This window comes from Thermobia domestica, chromosome 9 (genome assembly GCF_964235325.1).
Source record: "Thermobia domestica chromosome 9, izTheDome1.hap1.1, whole genome shotgun sequence".
Classification (NCBI taxonomy): domain Eukaryota; kingdom Metazoa; phylum Arthropoda; class Insecta; order Zygentoma; family Lepismatidae; genus Thermobia; species Thermobia domestica.
In genome coordinates, this window is record NC_137462.1 from 245577899 (window position 1) to 245602774 (window position 24876).

Below are 24876 nucleotides of genomic sequence, written 5' to 3' on the forward strand. Positions count from 1 at the left end.
CTACTAAGGAAATAAGTCACTCATGACAGCTTTAATACAGGTTGCACCTTTAATTTGTTGCAACGCATTAGCAGCTAACTTAAAATTTGCACAATACAGACACACACTTCCCTCGCAGGTTGCGGACTGACCCACGTTAGTCGAATACTATAAAATTCCGAGTGACCCATTCTTATGCTGGGATTCTTCTATTCAAAAAGTCCATAAATTTCTTTGATGAAACGCGAAAGAAAATGTTTCGATTTCTTTTTTTTTTTTAACTTTTTGTCCTTTTTTGATCATTGTAATGACATCGCACTTAATTGAGTCTTTGGAGCATTCCAAATCATCACTGAGGTAATAGTTCAGGCTTTTTATAGATAATCAGAATTTATTGGATGGCCATTTGAAGTAAACTTAAAATTTGTGTGTTTCGTAATCGTAATTTCCACCTCAGATTATTTCGGTTTAAGAAAACGAAGGAGTAGGGGGAGTCTCATTTTACTATTTCAGAGAGCCTTCTTGATCAAAATAATGAAAAAAAAAAAAAAAAAAACAAGTCAAGAAAACCTTTTATTCTTCATTTAATGAATGTGAACTACAAACATCATCAAATCATTGCACTTTTATTGTTTCCAGTGTTGCTAACTGTGACATCAAAGTTAACGAAACTTCGCTAACTTCAAAAGGCTGTAGTTAATTCACGAAGCATTGGTCGAGAATAGTATTTGGTGTGATTATTATTCATGTAAAGTTGAACCATCTGACAAAATTTCAGAATTTTAGAAGATGGTGTTTTCGAGAAAATGGCGATTTTTGAAAATTTTACAATTTCTCAAATTTTTTGCGACAAAACAGTTGCACACAGAAGCGATACAATTTTTTTTTTTCGGAAAGCGGGTAACTAGGTCTTACCAACCGTGAAAACAGAATTTTAAAATTTGAACCGGAAGTAGTCGAAAAAAATTCTCAAACTTCAACTTTTCAGATAAACTGACGTTCATTTGTTAATTTATGTACAAAAAGATACTTATGCGTAAACCAAACTATAATAAAATATAGTTTATTTATATCCCTATATACATACATACCACAACAAGAATTATAACTCTACCTGTCTTCATAGCTAAATGGTGGGGCTCCGAAGTTGACAATTTCCCATGTCTTCTACACTTCATAAATTGTACTCCCAGTCTTCGATGGCCCATTACTTGGCGGGAAAAATCTATTCGACAAAACAAAAAAGTATGGGTCTCTTAAAAACATGTCTAGTTGCTATAAAAAAAGTTTCAACAATATCTGAGATGGTGATGGTACAGGCTCTGCCTGAATTGAGATGGAAGGCACCAGACACGATTAAGAGAATAATTACAAAAACATACTTTGGTGGACCTGAAGTACCCCCTTTGGTAATGCGAAGGTTAATACTAAGACCATCATATGGCGAATTTCAAATTAATAGAAACGAAGGATTGAAAATCTGATTTTTTTTCAAAAGCCTTTAATTCGAAAAACTATTTAGAAGAATACCTCATCCAACTGCGTAGATGGCTTTCAATTTATGTGAAAATTTTGCAGCCGTTCACAGGATTTCGATACCACAAAAGGTTCTTAATATATAGTAAAGTTTGCAGCACTGCGTAAAATTGTAGTGATGTTATAAAAGCAAAATAAGTCAAAAGCTGCTTTTAAAAGTTCCCGTTAATACGCCACTTTAAGCAATATTAAAATTTAACCATTTCTTCATATTTTCGGATTGGTTTATGATATAAAATTGCTGTGAATGCCATCGTGATTTTTATATCCATTAGATGGAACAAAATGTGATACTTATCTAAACACTTTTCGAAATAAAAAGTTCATTGAAAAAATTCAAATTTTCAATTCCTTGTAACTTCGTTTCTACTTGTTGGAAATACATTATATTATGACCGTAGCATTCGATACTAAAGCACTACGAATATGCATTACTTCATGCGTGTCACTTCCGTTATTACTGTTGTAGAACCCTTCAAAATTTGATTGATTTTCAATGATTGTGATCCTGTAGCGTCCTTGGTTTGCAGCACTACATGACTTGTGGTATATTTTTAACATGTAGATTTAAAATACGGTATAATAACTTACACAGTGCTATTTGAAAAATATACAACTTTACGTTGTGCTGGCAACACTGTTAAACTTGTTTACTGCACAGTATGTCAAATAATGTCTTCTGATAAATTTCCAAAGAAATTAGGAAATACCTGGGTATTTTATCAAAAGTACAATGGCGTCAAATTTCAAAAATATTCTGTCAAAAGTATAATAAACTACTGTATTATTAAACTTTCACACATTTTGCCTTCTCTACGCATTTTTTTCCCAGACTCTTTTCTTCTCAAAATTGTGTTGCGGTCGCATTTTGTTCATGCTATTCTATTACTTTCTATTCAGGCTGGAAAAAAAATTACAATCTTTTTTTAAAAATCACTTTTGTTACGGTAATTTTTTTATTTAAATCATTCTTTTTTTAAAAAAAAAAAAACTTAATACGATTTAAATGAGGTTCCATTTCCTAAGCAACGTTAGAATGAAAGCAAAATCAGAGATGATCTCATATTTATGTTATCTTTCTGCATGGCGTTTGTCACACGTGATAGTTACTCGGCAGCAGTACAATATTATTCACCCATCATGTAAGAGCAAGTGCGGTCACCGTGATCTTGGTAATTAAATTCACAATGATTGGACGAAAGAAAAATAATGTGTGGTAATATTAAGTTTTCTTTCTAAGCATCTTAATCAATAAACAACTAATGCAGAGTTTAAACCTCATTTACAGAATACGATTTTTTTTTCAAATAGTCTTATTCCTTTTTAACGCTATCACTCTGTAAACTTACTAGACGGACGGTGTATATCGCTTCCATAATTTAACTACTTCCGTAGTAGACTTTAGCATTCAAATTATGAATACAGTCTACAATTTACGTAAAAGTGAAATCACATTTCTTCCCAGTAAAATTACCTTAATGCCTTCTATACTCTCCTTTTTGTTAACGCATGCGGATACTCCACTTGGCACCTGAGAAATAATTGTTCAAAATTAGAGCTGTTTTAGTAATTACTTTAAAAAAGAAAGTTTCACGCCCAACACGAGTTGGGATCGAATCAAGGACATTACACAGCTGCGGTGACCACTGTACTACCGCAACCCTCAGATATTACCTTCTACTACTTCGTAGACTATTATTTTCTTGGGGTTAAGCGCTGTATCGCCGGACCAGTTTTAGGAAATTTACTGGGTCAATGGGAGAATGTTTAATGTTTGTGAGAAAGAACGAGTGAAAGTCAAGTAAGGGTAATAGTAAAAGTTAAGAAAGTGGTTGTATTTGTTGATTGTTTTTGAAGTTGTAAGCTCGGCATTGTACAGGGTTATTCAAAAAGAAAGAACAGATTTCAAACATTTATTTCTTCCAAACTACAAAAGATAGAAAATAGATTCGAACGTTACTTGATTAAGAAAAGTTTACAATTTACTGTTAGTAATTATGGTGTGCATTCAATATAAGCAACGTGTGTTACACGATAAATGTCAAAACGGTGGCTCATTTCTTGCCACACACGAATCAGCTGGTCTCTAGTTATCGAATACACAGCTTCAACAATTCGATGTCGTAGACCTTCAAGTGTGTCAGGAGGGAAAGGAGGGATAAAAACACGGTCTTTTACGTAACGCCATAGATAAAAATCACACGGAGTGAGATCTTAAAAAAATGTCTTCTTCCATATCATCTAACATGCTAATGCAAAATTCGTACCTTTTGTTGTGGTCGTCAGGATGCAATCCTTGCAATAACTGCAGTTTGTATGGCTTCATGTGCAGACGATGTTTTAGAACTCGCCATACCGTTGGTTGAGGAATGTTAAGTTCTTTGCTTGCTCGTGATGTGGATTTCTTTGGGCTCCTTTCGTAAAGTGTACGAATACGCTCGACATTCTTCGATGTGCGTGGACGTCCCGTGCTTTTTCCTTTGCAGATGCAACCATCTTCTACGAATTTTCGATGCCACTCGTAAATTTGCTTATGATGCGGTGGTTGTTTATTAAATTGACGGCGAAATGCTCGCTGAACTGCAACAATGGGCTCAAGTTTTGCCAATTGTAGCACACAAAAAGACTTCTCCTGTGATGACGCCGCCATTTCACTACAGACAAACAACACCAAACAACAGTGCCAATGCGGCCGTGATTGGAACTTCTATCCGGGCTGTTTAAATTGTAAATTTTCTTAATCAAGTAACGTTCGAATCATGTTTCTATCTTTTGTAGTTTGGAAGAAATAAATGTTTGAAATCTGTTCTTTCTTTTTGAATAACCCTGTATGTGGAGGCGAATGGACTATTTCGCGGAGGTACACTTGTTTTACTCTACGGATCCATAGACTGTAAAATGTACAGAAAAATTTGGGCAAGTCTTTAATTTGCCCATTTCATGTCAGAACAGAACCAACCAATCCCTGCGGCGCTTCTAACCCGTTCCTACAACTACTACTATTCCTACTTATTATACTATGGATCTGTATAGTAATACTGCACGCCTAATGTAACGAAATCTAACACAACTTAATGTAATTCAACCAAATATAACCGAATGGAGTACATTTTCGTACTTGGTCCGGCGATACAGTACTAATACCCTTTCTTGGTATCTGCTTTGTAAAGCAATGCATGCTAAAAATTTTTACAGCAGGGTCGAAACATAATGGTATAATATGTACAAAAATATGGCACAATAAGATAGGGTAGAGTAGACTAGTGTAGGATAAGAGAGTAGAGAAGGGTTCCTTTAGGTTACGGGAAGGCAAGTACAGACGCCTTCTCTGAACCTTAATCCCTATACGGTAATAGTATACATGAGAACGTCGTGATCTGCGTTTCTTCTGTGTTCTATTACCACTTCTACATGAAATACCATAAATTTTCTACGTAGTGCAATAGTAAGAAGTATCCATGTGCACAAGACATGCGATATGCGTTAAATCCCCCCCCCCCTTACACACATAGTCATAAATAAAGTACAAGGGCACTACACATGCAGATATGAAGTACAGGTACGTTCTGTTTTATTTTCGTATCAGTCGATAAGTAAATCAAAGTCGCTTTGTTACCCCCTTGGTAAGTTCGTAGATACTCAATGAATAATCCCTGAGAGTATGAGCGTCCAGCTCCTTCGGGAACTGACGCGGCTTTACGTATACTATATCCGTATCGTGACCATTGGGTAACTTGTACGAGATAGGCCTACTCACTACAAGCTAGTTTTGCATACTATTGTGTTCCTGCCCTGACTAGGTAAGATAGCATTGCATTTTAGTGGCCACCTAGCACACGTTGAGTTGAATTTAACATCCTTTTCAGGAGAAAGCCTATATTCGACGGGACCTACTGATTAACATGGAATCCGAACGACAGGAACTCCTGCCGGTAATTGAACCCACCTAGCACACGTTGGTTTGTTTTTACACTAGATTTATGGCATATTTTCGGACGCAGTATGTACACGCAAAGCGCCGAAGTCTTCTTAAAGATAATATGCACAAAGTAATTTTTGAGAATGGCTTAAGTTTGGTGGTTTTAGACTTTCTCAGTAGGGACTGTGAATTTCGTTGTCAAAAGTTTGTTTTTAAGCCTGAAAATACTGAATCTACTCTGCAGCACAAAGGTCTACATAACACAAAAATATGGGACTGTAAGTATGCTAGACTAGCATCATCACCGTTGTACCTTCAATTTTACAAATCTATGAACACCTAAACTGAGATACAACCACAATAAAATCTCTACATTTATTCAATTTTCACAATTTTACGCAATTATTGTAACCATGAACTTAAATTTATAAAACAGTAAACAGATACCCAGGCGGTAAATTCATAAATTAATTATTACCATTTAAAGATTACTCCTACTAGAATACTCATTAAACTGACGTCTCAATCCCTCCTCATGAGTCACGATATCATGAACATCACGCTATCATTTGTCACTTTATTCACCACCATATATTTGACTAATTAGCTGTTCCTGTTCCTTTTCCTTGCATTTCTGTCCATGAACGATTCGGTCGACGGATCGAATCAATGAACAGAACGAATGAGTCATGATTATTATTCATTTTCGTTTTGACTTAAAGAAAAAAAAATGTCTACAGACAGGCAAGGAGCGAGGTCGAACAAGGTTTTGTTTTAAGTAAAAATGAATTTTTTAACGTTATTTTTTTATTCTGGAAAAAAGGACAAACTCACAGGGCCTTATGCAAAATCGCTCTAAAGCGTGATTAAAGTCATACTAAAAAGTTTTGCTAACATATCTTTCCTGTAGTAGTCAGACATTTAGTATGATGCTAATCAAACTTCTAAGGACTGCATATGGCCCAGAAATAATATCGCAACACCAGGAAAAAATTATAAATTATCATAAAAACAAATATAAAGAATTATAAATAATGCTAAACAGAGAAATGCACAAATTGATATTCATATAAGAGAGATTTTGTATAAAGCATATCTCTACTTTTATTGTTTGTTAAAATGCATACAAAGGACAAGAAAAATGTAATATACAATTTTTCAGTTAACAGTTGGAATTTTTTTACAGTCTTTTTTTATTCACGTACACTTTAGTACATAAAATATGACAACACGTCAATTTTTAACAATAAACTGAAATCACAAACATTGTTGTGTCTGTTTGAACTAGTAGTGACATCTCCAAAAACATTTGGTATACTTTTAACTTGACTTTTAAGACATATTTGTCTTGTCTTGTCTTGTCTTATCTTCTTCACCATAACTGGTGTTAATTTATCTGAAGATCTAGATGCACCCATGAAATTTTGTGCAACAAATGTGCTTACTGCTTGATGTTATTATTATTTTATTTTGGATGAATGACTTAATTTTTTTAAACTTTTTTTATAAGTTAATTCCTGTATGCTGTAGGAATTGAATCATAGCTTGGATAGCCTTCCAATTGTTAGATCCGAGAATACATTTATATGAGAAACGGGAGTAACCCAGATGAAGATATAATTGATGCAGTAGAGTTGGTCTAATATTCTGATAGGATTCGCATTCGAATAGTATGTGGTTTAAGGTACCAATCCCCTTGTCGCACCAACAATGATATGTCAACTTTTTCCTAATTTGATATACTTTAGTAGGAATCAAAGCTGTGCTAAATATGAGTCGGTAATAAATTATAACTTCTCTTCTTGACCATAATTTTAGGTTTTTTAAGTTATCATAATTATTAATCCTACTAATTTCCCAGTATAATATTCCAGCTTTTGAGTCAGTATTAGATAGCCACTTATTAGATTCTTCTGTGATGTATTTGGTTATCAGATTTGAAAATAGTTGATGCTAATTTAATATTTGATATCTTTTCTTCTTTACAAGCTCGTTGAGCAGCTGAGTCAATAATATTAAGGTTGTTATCTATGTCTTCGTGGGCCTTACTGAAGATGAATATTATTTTGTATTTGTTTGTAACCATTGTTGAATATAAGTATTTGATGTTTAAAAAATTGACCACGATGTATATTTATTCTAATGGGTGGCTTGTAGAGATTGTAACACACTTAGAGAGTCTGTGCATATGGCCGAGTTTTTTTTCATATTATTTCTTTTTATAACGCTTGACGTATTGCGAATGCTTCTCCTTCGTATATGGATGTGAACGTTGGTAATTTAAATTTTTCCAAGATTTTTGTGCAGGAATGTAGAATGCCACTCCAACATGTAAATTCGGATATTTTGATGCGTCCGTGTAGACTAATATGGTTTCCTTATCTATGGAATTCAAAGTATTTTTCCAAACATTTTTGTATATAGATTTTCTTAAGTCTGAATGATAAATTTTTTTGAAGTTAGGAATTTTGGATGTTATTATAGTTATGTTGGTCTTGGTTAATTCCAAACATAACAACTGATTAATGGTACCTTTTGAATGTGACTGCCTATGGTTTTTAAATTACTATATGCTTGAAAAAACCAGGGTGGATTCTTTTGGTAAGGTGTATTCCTTTTACTCAGAAGAATATCTAAGTCGTGGAGTTTTGCAATTATTGATGAACATGATTTGCCCATTGCATTTAAAATAAAATAAAGTGCTTTTTCCATTATACGTAAATGCAATTGTGTACTACCAATTTCGTAAAGTAAGGACTGTTTTGGGCAAAATGAAGGTGGCGCAAATATCAACTTTGCCAAAGAGTAAATAATTTGTTCCAATTTGTTTAGCTGAGAATGATTAAGCGTCATGAAGATAATGCCATAGAACACCTTTGCTAGGAATCCTTGTTTTAAAATCGTTACCAGAGAAGAAGGGTTTATTTCCCACTTTTTGGATGATAAACATCTTAACAATTTATAATATGTCATAGCTTCTTCTTGCAGATATGTAATATGGTTTTTCCAAGTTAGTTTTTTGTCCAATATTATGTCAAGGTATTTAAGAGAGTTTACTGAATTAATTCTCGTTTGTTGAATTTGTAACATATTGATTATAGCTTCTCTTTCTATTGAATATTACAACTTTAGTTTTATTCCAATTGAGATCAAAACCATTTTGGGTCATCCAAGTATTTATTAGTGATAAGTGTTGTTCCAAGGTAGGTATGCTTTCGTTTATATTCTTGGATTGCAAGGTTACTAGTATGTCGTCTGCAAAACTTATTATTTGACAGGGTGACCAATCTTTAACCATTAAATCTAAAATGTAAATATTAAATAAAATGGAACTAAGCTTGCTACCTTGAAGTAATCCCAGAGACGTTTCTCGAGGAGGGGAGTAGGTGTTTTTGATTTTAATAAATAATTTCCTATTAATTAGTGAGTTATGAATAATCCTGATCATTTTCCGGAAATCTTTATGTGGTGTAATTTCTGTATTAATATGTCTAAACTCACATTATCGTATGCACCTTGTATATCTAAAGAAACTGCTAAGAGATGTTGTCTTGAATAAAAAGATTTGTAGATATCAATGATGAAAAGAGACAGAGCATCAAACGTTGAATAATTCTTCCTGAATCCTGTTATGTTGGGCGGAAAGATTTGATTGTGTTCTAAATACCATATAAGTCGATTCAGGATTAGATTCACAAAAATTTTCAAAGAGTACGTTAATAGTGCGATTGGTCGAAAGTTGTTAGATTGCTCCGTAGAGTTCGGTTTCGGAATAGGAATTACTAGAATTTTCTTCCATTGTGAAGGTATGGATCCAGAGTTCCAGATATTGTTATAATACTTCTTCGTCCGAAATCTTTCTTCTGCACAGCAGCCATAGCTAAAATACACACAACATATTCCAAAACTCCTGTATTTAAACAGTTCAAAGAAACAAGATGACGTCCACCAACATCATCAAGTTTACACAAGTCACCTATTCCTTTTCAAACAACAAAGTTTAAACACATAAGTAACACAATACAAACAGGTAAAAAATTTTCTTTAGAATAACAAAAAATTCCCAAAATTCTTTTCATATATACGTTCAAGGTAAATACTATTGTCTTCTTTAAAATTCTAAATATTCCTGTCTTTTACTTCATTTTCAAGTTTATTCCAGTCCGCGCACGCAAGTGTTTTCCGTTCGCTCTTCGAGTATTCCCTCGCCGCGTTCGCGTTTCCGCCATCGCCCGCCGGCTTAAAAGTCTTTTCATAAACATTTCATCTATTATACAATGTTCTCTTCAACTTCCCACGACATCAACATCTGGTATTATTCTTTTCTTTTATTTATAATAATCTGCGATTGTTCAATGATATTCCAAGGTTTCTCTTTTATTACTATTCTTTTAAAGCATACAGCTGCGAGGTTTCTCTTTTTATTATTCTCTTCTTTTATTTAAAATTATTTTAAAGCATACAACTACAATGTATTGTGTACATCTATTATTCTTTTTTGTTTTCTTTATAACAATCTAGCATTGTTCATCAACTAAATTATTATTCTTTAAAGCATACATTTGTAGGTTTCTCTTTTATTATTCTTTTCTTTTATTTAATATTCTTTTAAAGCATGCAACTACAATGTATTGTGTAGTTCTATTCTTTTCGTTTTCTTTATAACAATCTACCATTGTTCAACAACTAAATTATTATTCTTTAAAGCATACAGCTGCAAGGTTTCTCTTTTTATTATTCTTTTTTTCTTTTATTCAAAATTCTTTTAAAGCATGCAACTACAATGTATTGTGTACTTGTATTATGCTTTTCGTTTTCTTTATAAAAATCTACCATTGTTCAACAACTAAATTATTATTCTTTAAAGCATACAGCTGCAAGGTTTCTCTTTTTATTATTCTTTTTTCTTTTATTCAAAATTCTTTTAAAGCATGCAACTACAATGTATTGTGTACTTGTATTATGCTTTTCGTTTTCTTTATAAAAATCTACCATTGTTCAACAACTAAATTATTATTCTTTAAAGCATACAGCTGCAAGGTTTCTCTTTTATTATTCTTTTCTTTTATTTAATATTCTTTTAAATGCATACAGCTACAATGTATTGTGTACTTCTATTATTCTTTTCTTTCTTTATAACAATCTACCATTGGTCAACAAGTTTCCAAGGTTTTTCTTTTCTATTATTCTTTTATTTTACTAAACATTTATCTTTGCAACTTTGACATCTATTACTATTCTCTTTTGTGTGACTCTTATACATACAATAGTGTACTAGCTTTACCCCACCCCTACCTGTCATCATATGTCATTTAAACAATAGTGTATTTCTTTACATCTAAGCATCTCTACCCATTGTCTCCTGCTAATTTTGTTGACATACTCCACCAAGTACTACTACCCTACAACTAATAAAATAATAACACATGAACTGAAGGTGAATCATAACTTAACAGTAACTAAAATCGATACACGCTCTTCAAAGCTAGTTGTTCTAAGTTCTATAATCAACGGAATAAACTCTTCAAAATATTTTCGTTCTCCATTTTTACAAAAACAACACCAACCGAAGTAAACTAAAGTACCATTTCACTGGCAGTTCACTTACTGAATATATTGATTTGGAGCTGTAAAAATCCATGACAAATTCTTCCAGGTGCTTGCAATCAGTACCCGTTATTTTTCTGAGGCTGTACTTATCTTCCAAAAAAATAGCAAGTGGTGCTAAGATCTTGTCTGTTTCTCTACATGCTGGTAACCGGTGCAACGACATTGTGCAAATTTTTTCTAAAGATTAGATCGTTGATAATCTCTTGTAATTTATGACTTCTTAACGAGGAGCAAAAAGTGCTGAAATTGCGCAAATTTCCAACTCGACGTTGCCAACAACAGGATTCAGGGAATCGTGTTAAATTTTGAACCGAAATCAAATGTATAAACTTAATTCCTTTCTGAGATATACTTGTATTTACAAAGCAAAATGTTTATTTACAGAAAATTTCACGTTTACAGCTTGAATCCTGTAATTTAAATCCTAGAGCTTTTAAAAGTGTTATAGTGCCTTCTCATGGTTTATCTGTAAATTTTTAAAGTGCGGTCTTCCTCCTTTCGATTTCTGCTGGTCTGAAATTCCTACCCAAAAATACTTTTCACTACTTCAACACTCAGAATTACCATTCAATTCCTACTTGAACCACAGAAGACTCAATTCTCATTTGAATATTCAGAAGTTCAAGGCACGGCAGAACCTCCTAATGAGTGTTGGTACGGAAGAGTGTAGAATTAGCATTGACAATTTATATTTTGAATAATAATTACGGGACACCTGGATCATGTTTGCTTAAAAACGGGACATTTAGGCGTCCCGTTTGAGAATAAGGAAAAACGGGACAACGGTTGAAAATAAGGGACTGTCCCGGCTAAAACGGGACGTCTGGTCACCTTGCGCTACCGTTCACTATCTGCACAGCGGAGAGATCCTTTTCTTCTTTAAGACGACTAAAGTTCTATCAACGATCTACCACGGGACAAAAACGGCTCGACACGTTAGCAATTTAAAATTGTCATCAAGAACTTTCTGCTGCACTCGATCTTGATCTTATTACAGACGAATTTATAATGCGCACCCGAAATTCGCAGGCAAACCTTTGCTATGAGAAAGAAGTAATTCTCCGTTGGCCACCTACAAACCTGAACCTGGATGGAAGAAAATCAACTAAATACAAATAAGTTAATATTAACATAATATTACAATTTTGTAAGAAATTTAAAATTGGTAGTCATATCTTATTCTTACATCTATTTTATTGTCTATCATTCAAACATTGGAAATGTTCAAACTTTTTTTCTTTTTTTGTCTCCCAGCAAAAATGTGTATTGTTATGGGGGAGAACACCCCCCTTTTTACAGACACCTTTCATATACGAATAAATAGTCATGTCCAGTGTGCGAATTAAATAATCTATATTGGGGGGGGATAAAATTAGGCCAACAAGACATAACGTCTGAAGGTGCAAATTTCAAAATGAGACAATAATGCCTTACCTCCATATATATATATGCGTGTGTGTGTGACATCTGTAATAAATAAGAGATTTATTAATTTAATAAATCTACCAACAATAATTATGTACGTATATATTGTCTGACATACACCCCACCAAACCTTTCTGAACATGTTTAAATGTTGTACTCACTCTTGTCTCCGTAGCTCTTTAAGGTTTATTTAGTTAATAATTCGGCTCGAGCGATAGCCATGATCACAGGCATATGTTAATTTTTCCACTCATATTGAAATCTTTCACTTTGCATAATTACATAGAGGTAGCAAGAAAAAAAAAAATACTTATGAAAACCACTAAAATTATCAGTTAAATCGGACATACTTTTTTTTAAAAAAAAGAAGAAGAAGAAGTGAAAATCTAGATATTAGCCTATCAAACAAGAAATGGATTGTTGCTGGTCCCGATTTCTGACATCAAGGTCAAATCGATGGCCAAATATTTAAAATATCTCAATTCAAATTTCGAGCTTATGCTTCTACTCCCCGCTAAAGCTGCGCTCTTCACGACTTTTTTCTTCCAAATATCGATTCCGGGATAAGGCTCAGGAAGTCAACATTTACAATTACTTTACTGTTAAGTTGCAGATGAGTTGATTCACTATGGGCTGCGTTATTCAAATAAAGTAAAACATTACATTGAAGAGTTTCAGACAACATTATTAGCGTGGACAGCAAACTGTACAGCGAAAAGAAAGATGAAAAAATGGAGGGTTAACTTTTAAAAACCCCGCTCTAGTTGAAATGCTTATACAAACACGGACAATGACACGGAGAACCAGTCGTATTATCAAATGCTGAAACAAATCTTCAATTCTGCGCTTATTCACCTAAAAATCACCTCCACTAACATTTCTGCTTACTAAGAGCGTATCTCCAGCGTGTACGTTAACATATACTTACGAGAGAATACCTATATCTCAGATTTTGAGTACAGTTTTAAAAGTTCATTAGGTAAACTGTAAAAGGCAATGATTACTATGCTAATTATCACAAATTAAATGCAACTTTTGAGTTGCATATACACAACCTACTAGGGAATGAAGAATGTGCTAACAAAGCGTACACTGGAAAATGAAATAACATGTTATAACAAAAATTAAAATAAGATTATAATCGATATAAATGTAAAGGATGAATATGACATGTCTAAACTTCGCCAAGTATGGTAGAAGAAGCTATTTGTTTACTTCTTCTTGGCCAACCGCTAAGAACATTTATAAATCCATATGTGGCTTTGTTATACGCAATTAGTGCATTCAAACTCAAGAACGATGACAAACTGAATGATACGAAGGTACAGTTGCAAGTAAAAACCGTAGTCATAATAATATAGTTCAACTAAACAACTTTGACAATAGTAGTTAATTAGGTGGTAAGTAGAAATGACCAAAACTGAGTAGTTTACATCGATCATTCCGAAGAAATTTGGAGTTACACTGAGCATAGTTTGGGGGGGAAACAAGTATCCCCGGTGGGGATACTTCAGCTGAGTTCTTTGGCGGGGGAACAAAATGTGATTAAGGGGGGAAATCCCCCTCATCCCCCCGGTAATTCGCACCCTGGTCATGTCCCATTGATGTTCGTCATTGAGGGGTTTTATTATACTTGCAGAAATTAACTGAACCTATTATGCGATAAAAGGCTAAATCGTTTATTGATTATAGTGAATTCTCAGCCACTATCGTTTCTGAATTGTTGCAACTGTATTGTTGAATTGACTTGATTATCATTCATTGTATCTTTTCAGCAGCAAGGCTATATGAGACATGGATCTACAATTTAAGCTGAAATCCGACCCACTGTCGTTCTATGCTCTCCCACCGGGAATCGAACCCGAGACTATGTACATAAAATGCAAACATGCTAGCCACTAGACCAGCGGAGAGGGCTGCAACTGCATTGTGACGAGCTGTCAGTAGTACATTGTTGACCCACAGAAATGAGGAACGTAAATAGTGAGAAAGTGAGTGAAAACGGTTAACCAGAACGAAGGGGGGGAGGGAAAACTGGCTACAAGATGTCTAAATCCACCCTGGTTAAAACCAGTTGGTTTTCAAGCAACTAATCCTACATCCATTGTTCTTATTTAGAGTAGTTGAGCCCCCCCCAATGTTTTCTTCGTGTCGGCGCTCATGCTTCCCAATAACGATAGCCGTGCCTCTTTGTGAGAAATTGCAACTTATATTTTTACTCTGCCAATTGTAAAAGTATACTCAACAAGAATTTCCCTACACTTTAAGACATTTTAAGAAAAAAATACCTTCTTTCCTCTCTGTAAATTTTGAGCATTTTTTCCCTACGCTGAGGGAAATTTCCCTCCATCTGGCAACTGTGAGCCGAAATAGGGAAAAAATCTTTGCTGTTTTCTCGTCGTTACTTGATATTAGTGCTGTCAATTTTTTGTGACATTTACGGTTTTCGGTTTTTTGAGAAAACCGGTTTTTCTGAAAACCGAAAACCGCAAAAGCAATTTTCAAAACCGAAACCGCAAATGCGGTTTTCAAAATTGACATTTCGGTTTTATGAAATTTCACTTTTTTTTCAAAACCGGTTTTCGGTTTTTCAAAAACCGATTTTGACAGCACTAGTTAAAACCAACTGGGTATTTAAAAAAACTAATTTAGCAATATTGTGGCTTGAGAAACCGTTCCATACCACTGGGTTTTTAGAAACTGGTTATTCTTGATTATGCACAACATTTCTATGGTTTCGAATGTTAATTTCTGTTGCTTGGAGTTCAGGTGATCCATTAAACATTGCTCGACATCAATGGAAACCAATGGTGCATATCTTCTAAGCACATGGACAGGAAGTTCAGTTGACATTGCAAAGGTTTCTACTTCCGGATTGTTTCGCAAATTCAGTTCAAATTTGTCCGTAGGAAATCCGTCAAGATTGTGTCTAAATTTATGGATTATGTGCAAACCAGATTGAAAATAAAACATAGTGTTCTGTCCAAATTAAAAATAAATAGAAAAAAGGGACAATAAAGATGCTGAAGGCTAAAAGAAGTTAAAAAGGGGGAAATTTTATTAATTTAGCAATAAAGGTGAAACATTCTCGAAAAAGGTGCAACAAAGTGCCTTCATTTCAGTTCGTTTTATGCCCGGAAATACATATTTTGAACTTTGTTTAAGAACTACATTTTTAGAAAAGGTGTTGCACCTTAAAATCCGCTCTCTAGTAATTACTATTGTGATAGATCAATTCTCAGAAATTCTTCTTCCCTAACTATTTAGATATCTGCAGTCTTCAGTATCACATAAAAAAATATAATTATGCTGTGTCGCACACTCGATGTGCTGGGGTAATGGATACGTCAATTGCAGGGGCACCTATGACGAGCACAAACAAAATTTCATTTCTTCGAGACAATTCGGACAGTATTTCTTTCCGTGACATCTCCAATTAAAAAAAAGAAGAGAGAGAACGTTGGAAAAAATATTTTAGCCATATTTCAGTGGAAATCCCCATTTTATTAAATAGGATTTCAAGACTACAGTGTTTATACTGGGGCCATATTGTCCGAATTCCCATATGTGTTCTCCGAATCGAATGCTTCTTTTAATTAACGTTCCATCTCTGTCACGAGTCTTCTGGATATAAAAAAAGAAGAAGAAAGGCTTGCGTGTTGTTATCTGTCATAGCAAAGATATTATGTGCAATAATGTAAAACAATCGTGCTATTTAACTCAGTGTAATATTATCTTGCTTTTTGTCTGAGCTGTATTGACAGATTAAGAAAATGGCTCATTGGTTTCACAGAAACTTACTAAAGGCTACAACTGTAATAAACTTTGATTTGCCAATGATCGGTGTATCACCTGATTCAATAAAAATATGCAGGTTTGTAGTAGTATGAATAATTGTGGCAATAAGCTCGTTAGTAACATTTGTAATAGTGTGTTGTAAAACTTGCGGTTCAGTAACATTTAAGAAGTGCAGATGAAGACTGGCGAGATAGGCTTTTAGACTTGTTAAATCCGAAAATAACATGAGAAGGAGCTATCCCGCTAGTCCAGTAGCTCGCGCCTTTGGTGTGCGTGATCCTTGGATTGATTCCCGGTCGCACTGAAAAAGGTGCAGTATTACTATACGGATCCATAGATTGTGCAAGCACCCCCCCCCCCAAAATAGGGAAGTCTTTAATTTGCCCATTTTATGTCGAGAACAACCCAACGAACCCATGCGGGGCTTCTAATCCGTTTCTACTCCTACTTCAGCTACTACTTATACTATGGATCCGTGTAGTAAAACTGCACGAAAGAAAAAATGAAATCTTTTGAGTTTTACGTCCCACAATTATGCCGGTTAGACTAAAGGAGACGGTGATGATGAGAAATTAATGAAGAAAGTGGGAGGAAACGGGAGAACCCCGAGAAAACCCACGAGCACGATGTTTGTCCACCACAAAGTCCACACGGCGCGAGTTGGGATCGGATTAGGGACCCCAAGCACCGGAGGTGAACGCTCTACTACACGGAAGAAAATATTGCAACCAAACATTTTTACTAATTACTAGTTAATTAATTAGAGATAATGTAGGAGATCTCTGAAAGCAGGAAATGAAATATAATGGTCTTACACATTCAGATTAGGTTCATGAGGACTTAAACCCCGGTTTTCCAGGGATTAGCTCATTACGAAGGAAAGGAAAAAAAAAAAAAAACATCGACAGCAGGTCATACTTGAAATAAAAAGCTCTAAATATTGCGTTTTTGGAAATGTAGTAGATATAGATACAAATGATATTGGTAGGTATTAGATATAAAGACACTTCATTGATTTTCTTCCATTATTCAATTGAGGAAAAGGGATTGCAAACGGAAATTTATTAGTGATCTTTACTATACTTTCAGCGATCTAAGAGCGTCAAGGAATAGACTACTAGAATTACTGCCTGACCCACATCATGATACGCAGACGATGGAAACTGCGTTGAATTTATATCTGGCGCTTTTACACGGATTTCTTTCGCCATGTGATAATAGTGGAGGAGAAAGTAAACTTCGGTTTTCTGTACGCTTTACATGGACACATTCCTTGCTTGGAAGTACGCCTCAGTAAGTACAGGTAACGAATTAGGTGTAGAGAAGTATTTGCGAATTATTCTGTTTCAAATGTAGCTAGCAATCTAATTTCTTGTAAATACAAATTCATTTTTCGTTTAGGAATTCGAAATGTGCTGATTAAAAACTGGATTTAGTTTATATTTCTTTGCAGCACCAAGGTCATTTAACCATTAGATTGTCGAAATGTTCACGTCCATAGAAAGCGTTCGTGATAGTTTGGAAAACCATGAGAATATTTAATGTTTCGTATGTTGTAAAGTATTACAGAATTTAATATATTGCATTTGGCTGAGAAACAGGGCAAGATCTATCGGTAAATAGACCTAGCTTTCAAATACGTATCGCCTGAAATAAATGTAAATTCTAAACTAGATTCCATATCCTAACATAATTCGCTTCATTTAATGGCACATTGTCCCCTCAATTTTGAAGGTAATTTAGTTAGGGTAAACTATCCAATAGTCGACCGAATTTGATTACGAAAAACGTAAGTCGGTATTTTGTATTCTTTCTTTCATTGAATATGTCCAAAAAATGTGTATAGTACTCTGTGCACTCTCTAGAATCATGGGATTAGGTTAGTTTTCAAAAATTTTATTACATTAATTTATTACACTTTTTTATTATAAATGTGACAAATTTTGCTGTAGTCGACCACCCAAAATCTAAGTTCGACCACTACGTATACCAGTAGTCGACCAGGACTTCTAAGTTATAAAATTGTCCAGCTAATCTCAGAAATTGATATAAAAACATTTATAATTCACAATATTCTAAATAAAAATTGTGGCTACCATAGGATCTAAACCACAACAATTTTTTTTTAAATAAATACAGGCCTATTCGACAAATTCGTGCAAATTATATATGAATGTGCGAAGATAGGCTATTTTTAAAGTTGAACAAGAAATTAACGTAACATATTATAAATATAGTTTATAACAGCAATTAATGATTTCTTTATAGAATAGTTATAGCTTAAATTAATAATAGAAATAGATATAAATAGTCATTTCTAAGGACAACATTGACTCAGAAGAAAATCCTCATCCCTGCTGTCGCTATCTTCGCATTGATAGAAACAGCTTGAGCATTGGAAATCTTCATACTCTTCTGCAGTATGTGCTTCCAAATCAGGAAGAACGCTCTGCGAATTTTGGGAATGCATGGAAGATGGGTTTTGCACAAACAGTCTGCACAAGTTACACATTTGGGCTGTAATTTATTGCTTTCGTCGATATTTCCTTTGCATTGTCTGCAAATTTTATGTTTAATTGTATCACGTTCCACTGATTCAGGAATACAATAATAATGCTCAGGGATATCAAAAGCACTGTTTTCGCATGGGTTCGATGGTTCTTGCTCATGATTGCCACTATCAGGAATGCTTTTCCGGTTCTCAGAACTTGATATTCCTTTGTGTACTTTCTTTCTATTGCCAGAACGCTTGTTGTTTTCTTTCGCTGAAAACTTCTCAAGGCAAGCCCCTTTTCAATTTTCTTTTTCTTCTAACTTCCTTCGTTTCATTTCTTCCTTTCCCTCATAATATTTTTGCCATTCTGCGGAAGATATGCAAATGGAATTTTGTTCGAAGATCTCGATCTAGTTCCCCGGCAACGTGTTTTCTCAGAGTCTACCTTTGTTGGCCACCACAGATGCTGCTCACAATTTTCCAATGAAGCTTGATTACTTCCACATTCGGGAGGAACATCTTGCCCGCTGCTGAGAGGAGAATCATTAAATGTCAATGGACTAGTGCTTGTATGCCTAACATCAACTGTTAAAGCCTCAGGAGTTGAGAGTAAGGAACCTTGTTCATTCGAAGTTTCACTGTTGTGTTCAGTTTGATTCTTTGCTTTCTGTTGTACTTTCTGCCAGAACTGAAATAATATTGTTTCTTCATCACGTACACTTGATTCGCCCTGCGATTCTCTCACCATCTCAAATTTGTCCAATGTTTCCAATGTTTCCAATCCTAGTTTATACTTCATCACTTCAACAGTATTTCTATATGCCGCAACTGTTGGCTCACAAGCTGATGGGGTTTCACTCGTAGATTGTGGTGGGATTTCACACACACTTACCGCGTGACTGAATTGTGAGGCGTTTGGTGGGACAATGCATTTTGTGTAATCAGCGGCATTTGGGTCAAATGGAAAGAATCCACACTTTCGAAAGGCATTCCTTATGATTTCAAGGTTGGCATGATTTTGTATAACTTTAGCTAGAAGTGGACAAAAATCTAACTTGATGAGGACCTTATACGAATTTTCGGCTTGCTATTTGTGGACAGCTTTCCGCCAAGAACCCTTTAAACTTGTAAATACATCTACATCTGCCGGTTGTAATATGTGGGTCGCGTTGAGGTTCAAGGCGTACAGAATAATGCCAGTTTCAGAGCACAAGTTACTAGTGTTCAAGTTTAAATGAGTTCTATGTCCGCCAACGAGGAAAAGCACGGGAAACTTTGTATTTCTTCTTTTCAACCAAGGGTGCAAAACGTTAGCAATGCATTCATAGAATGTTTCAGATTTCATCCATCTACTATCAGATAATCATAATCCCCATTCTTTTGGTACAGTATTTACCAAATCTTTGGGTGGCTTCACATAGGGGAACACTACCAAAGTTGGCAAAATGTTTCCTACAGCATTGAATCCAGCTAGAACTGTAATTGTATCCTTTTCTGTTCCAGGAGCCACTTCATATAAGTTTTTCCAACCTTTGGGTCCCAAAATTACCCCAGTTCGAGGACACAGTTGAAAGTTTGTCTCATCAGCATTTAGAATTCTTTCTAAATCTTCCAGCAAATCATGACAATTAACGCTAGTTAGGTACTCCTTCAGTTCCTGAAACCAAGATCTGATTGCAGTCTCTATAACACACGTGCTTTAGATACTGTTTCCACTGTCCTTTCAGTCACTTCTTGGTGCCTTCTCAAAAATGAATAATACCAGGCAGGACCAGGTCTTCCATTCCTCAACGGCGAGAGTGGATATGATTTCAGCTTCTTGCAAAAAATAAACAAATTAATGAATTAATCGAACAAGTAGCTTCATAGTGTGAATGAATCTCATTCTCCCTCTTAGCAAGTCAAATAATGGATCAATATTCTGCAAGGAGAGAACACTCAACATTCTTCAGCACCTAAATCAAAGGCATGAGATCCAAGTCTGAATAGAATATTCAAAACTACAATATCAAATATTGGCACGCAATAGGTATTTACAGACATCCAATACTAATCTCTCTCTCTCTCTCTCTGTTTCTAGTTCAATTTTCTTCATGTGCTTTTTTAAATTTCTTCAAATTCATTGTATTTCATTTTCTTATCACAAATATTACTCTTCTCTAAAGTCGACCACTTTGTTTCCAGTACTCGACCTCCCCGGTCGCCTACTGCTTCCGTTGGTTTAAATTAATTCTTTTGTGATCTAATGAGCATATTGACTTCAAACCTTTCAAGCCCTATACTTTGTTAATTAATTTCTTACGAATTTTCCAAATGGTATTAGTCGACCACCCTGGTCGACTATAGAAATTGACCGTTTGAAAGAATGCAGTAGTCGACCTCCCCCATTCTTTGTCCCAAAAGAAACAAATTTTATTATATTCAAGTATTAAACTAAAGAACTAACCCAACACAAGCTTTTTGAATATTAAAACCTGAATTAGTAACGGCCATTATTGTATAAACACATTTTTTCTACCCGTTGTCAGTATTCCAAAAAAATATGATCCTTCTGTGTTTCTTCCGTCTCCTGCTATAGTCCTAAACACTTTGGCGCGATTCAGGCTAACCGTGTCAAACAAAACAATACAAGTTTGCAGTGATACCAGACAATGTTTAAAGTTTTCAATAAGACATTCATTGGAATTCACAATGGAATAGACTTAATCTTAACAATGTATTTTTTCCAAGTGGTCGACTACTAACCTAGGTCGACTATAGCCGGTTCCACCCTACTTGGGTACATATTTTAAAACTCAAAATCTTACTTGGTACCTGTAACTTCCATTCGTATTTAAGTCGTTATTTTCAGAATATTTCGATTCTCTCTGGGATCATCCCCAAGCGCAGATGTGATGCAAGATGGAATCTGTTTTTTATCCCATTATTCTATCTTCTAAATTTGTAAATAAAAAAATCGGCACCAAGTGTTCCGCGGTTTATGTAAATTCTGCGTTTTTGTGCGAACAGACTGTTGCCTTAACGTCTGTAGCTTTTTAGTGTCCACTGCAGTTGTTGCTTAAAGCTATTTACGAGATTGCAAAATAATGGAATAAATGTCACTTTACCTTTTGCACAGTCAGAGCGCTGATAATGTAAGTTGAGTAATTTTGTTTGGAAACACCTTTGTACAGTATTCAGTCTTGATCAGTCACTCCTTTGTTTCTATAATTAAACAGTTTCCTTGTTGAATTTTAACAGTGACAATGCCGATTTTATTTTAATTTTTTAATTTTGTATCACACAGGAAACAAGTATTACCATTGATGTGACTACGTTGATCGTCATAAGCAATACGGAAGCCATAGTTTGAGAAAACGTTTTCTGGACGAAAATAGAAAAGGAATTGTAATAGTGCGATTATTAAACTAAAATACGAAGTGAAATCAAAAACCAGCAGAGTCAATGTTAAAATTCAACAAGGGAACTGTTTATAGGAAAAATTGAGTAAGTGATCAAGTGTGAATATTGTGCAAAAGTGTTTCCAAACATAAAAAATACTCAATTGACATTATCAGTGCTCTGACTGTGCAAAGGGTAAAGTGACATTTATTCCATTATTTTACAATCTCGTAAACAGGATTGAGCAACAACTGTGGTGGACACTAAAAAACCACAGAAGTTAAGGCAACAGTCTGTTCGCACAAAAACTCAGAAGGGATGAATTTGAATTTACAGAAGTGTACCGCGGAACGCTTGGTGCTGATTTTTCCATTTACAAATTTAAAAGTGATATAACAATGTAATAAAGAGCTTTTTTGTGGCTAAGCGGTTAGCGTACTCGCCTTTGGCGTGGAAGACCTGGGTTCGATTCCCGGCGGGAGCTCATGTGGTACAGATTTCACATTAATCAGAGGTCCTGTCTCGTATAGCCTCGCTGCTGAAAGGGACGTTAAACTCCAAACCAACTCAACAATAATGTAATAAAAATAGATTCCGGCCTGCAATGATCCCAGAGAGGATCGAAATATTGTGAGGATAATGACTTAAACACGAATTGAAGTTAGGGGTACAAGGTAAGATTTTGAGTGTGAAGGTGATTTCCTTTTATTCCATTTTCCTTACATTTATGGATAAAATTCTGTTATCAGTAATTGGAGATAATAGAAAGCAAAAGATCTAAGGAGATATTTCCAAATAATATAATAAAATAATAAAAATATAAGCAAAAAACAAAATTACGCTCGGTTTTGTGTATACTGGCAATCATGCTTTCGAGGAATTTACAGTATACGTTTTTTTTTTTTTTTTTAATGGGGATATTTGCTGAGCAAATTAAAGTTTCCTAAAATTTAATAAGTTATTATCGTTTGTAGTTACATATCAGCAGATGCTGATTATAGTCGGCTCTTTTGTATATTGCGAAATCCCAAGTTTTGCTTCTTCCATCGACAAAGTGTAAAGTTCATTCTTAAGTACGAAGTAATAGGTTATGAACATTAAAGGAACACACAACTAACATTGCAGTAACTTAAATGGGGTTTTATGGCTAAGATTCATTAAATCTGCTGCGTAATGGGTCAGAATCTTATACGAGACAGTATTAAATATTATTATCGAAAATTTTAAAAATTATTTTAATAATCTCTAAATTCTCTAAGATCTCTTAAATCTTATTGAATACTACTAAATATACATATTAACGCTGGAAATACTAAAATATATGAAAATGAGGTAATTAATAGCTGAGTTATTTATGGATTAATGAAAACTTACCATTATAAGGTATTGCATAGGAGGTTATCAGTTTTTACTGGTAACCGTTTTGTATGCTTTTTAGTCCTTATAATGTATCACTTATTTATTCCTTTCCTTTTGTCCAGGTCACAATCCGACGCAGTCTTTGAAGCAGCAAACATGTGTCTTGATGTTGCCATTTGGTTTATGAAACATTCGTCCATGATTGCAGGAAAAGATGAGTATGTAAATATTATAAATGCATTTAAATAATTTCAGGCGAATGGGACTGAATGTAAGAACAATGAATAAACAGAAAGCTATCATAAAAACTTAAGTCTAGAGATACTGCTGTTTTAATTTTGTATAGTAGTGAGTTCCTCCATCAGTGATTCTAAAGTTGGAGGACTGCCAGTCGACTCCCAACTTGGTCCCCATTAACACGGAGTTAATTCCACAATTGCGTATGGTTAGCCTTAATTAATCGTATTGGTAGATTCGTAACCAGATAACAAGCGGTCTGCAAGAAGATAAATCCACAAGTGTACCTATGATTGGACTCGAGCTGAGGACCTATTCTGACTTTAGTCTTTGGACAACAGATGCCTTGAGCAAGTTGATCAGTATTATTGTTGTCCACATGAATCACTCATTACACTACCAGGTCACATATATACGACAGTATATTTTTGTTTACATATACATGGGTGTGCATTAAACTTGCGTTAAATCCAAGCTTATATTCTCTTACTTTCATGCTTAATCTACGTTACCGACATAGTCCGGTGACGAGACGTTCTTTTCAGTGGTACCACCTTTTATTTCTGAGTCCTAAAATGTTATGATTTCCGTAGTGTCACAGTCTGTTACAATTTCCTTAGAATACTGAACATATTTTTGTTATTCGTACCGGTTATAAACTTTATCACTTCAGATGGGAATACTAACGATAGTACAGGTGTATTTTTCTTTCAATGATTTAATAATGTCTTACATTACAATACTAAATATATAATATTTTTCTTACGTTATAAGTTTAATTATAATACTAAAGATAATAATTGTCGTTATATGGCTGTGATAGAATTTAAACCTTTTTTGTCGTGTTCAACTAACAACATAGTAAGCTGTGCCAACGGCGCTCATGCGAAAGATGGCAGCTGCATTAGGCGCCGATGTTAAGACACGCTGTTGACAAAGAAGAGAGGCGATAGTCAAATTTGTTCATCCAGATGTATCCAAGAAGTCGTAGTGAAAGAATATTTTCTTGGATTTGTTGAAGTAAGATATACTGCTGGTGAGGGTTTGGCTGACTGTCTGTTAAATGAACTTGCGAAAAGGGGAACACTTTTAGAAAACGAAATGAACTCAATAATAGTTCAGACATAAAAGACAAGAA

At 34.6% G+C, this 24876-nt stretch overlaps 2 protein-coding genes across 4 annotated transcripts in view; one reads left to right on the forward strand and one right to left on the reverse strand.

The window, feature by feature from the left end:
* The window catches only part of LOC145660647 (lysophosphatidylserine lipase ABHD12), a 90674-nt gene extending 84585 nt beyond the window's left edge, over window positions 1-6089 (reverse strand). Inside the window, exon 1 of one of the 3 annotated variants that reach the window (XR_014126857.1) lies at window positions 5913-6089. The gene's annotated coding sequence lies outside the window, so the exon portion shown is untranslated. The remainder of the gene's footprint in view (window positions 1-5912) is intronic. The other 2 variants (XR_014126856.1, XM_081725950.1) reach the window with 2 other exon arrangements.
* A 10006-nt stretch (window positions 6090-16095) lies between these two features.
* The window catches only part of LOC145660648 (BRO1 domain-containing protein BROX-like), a 62659-nt gene continuing 53878 nt past the window's right edge, over window positions 16096-24876 (forward strand). Inside the window, exons 1-3 of the mRNA XM_081725951.1 lie at window positions 16096-16343; window positions 17357-17560; window positions 23624-23719. Coding sequence (XP_081582077.1) covers window positions 16243-16343; window positions 17357-17560; window positions 23624-23719 — 401 coding nt within the window. The 5' untranslated portion in view covers window positions 16096-16242. The remainder of the gene's footprint in view (window positions 16344-17356; window positions 17561-23623; window positions 23720-24876) is intronic.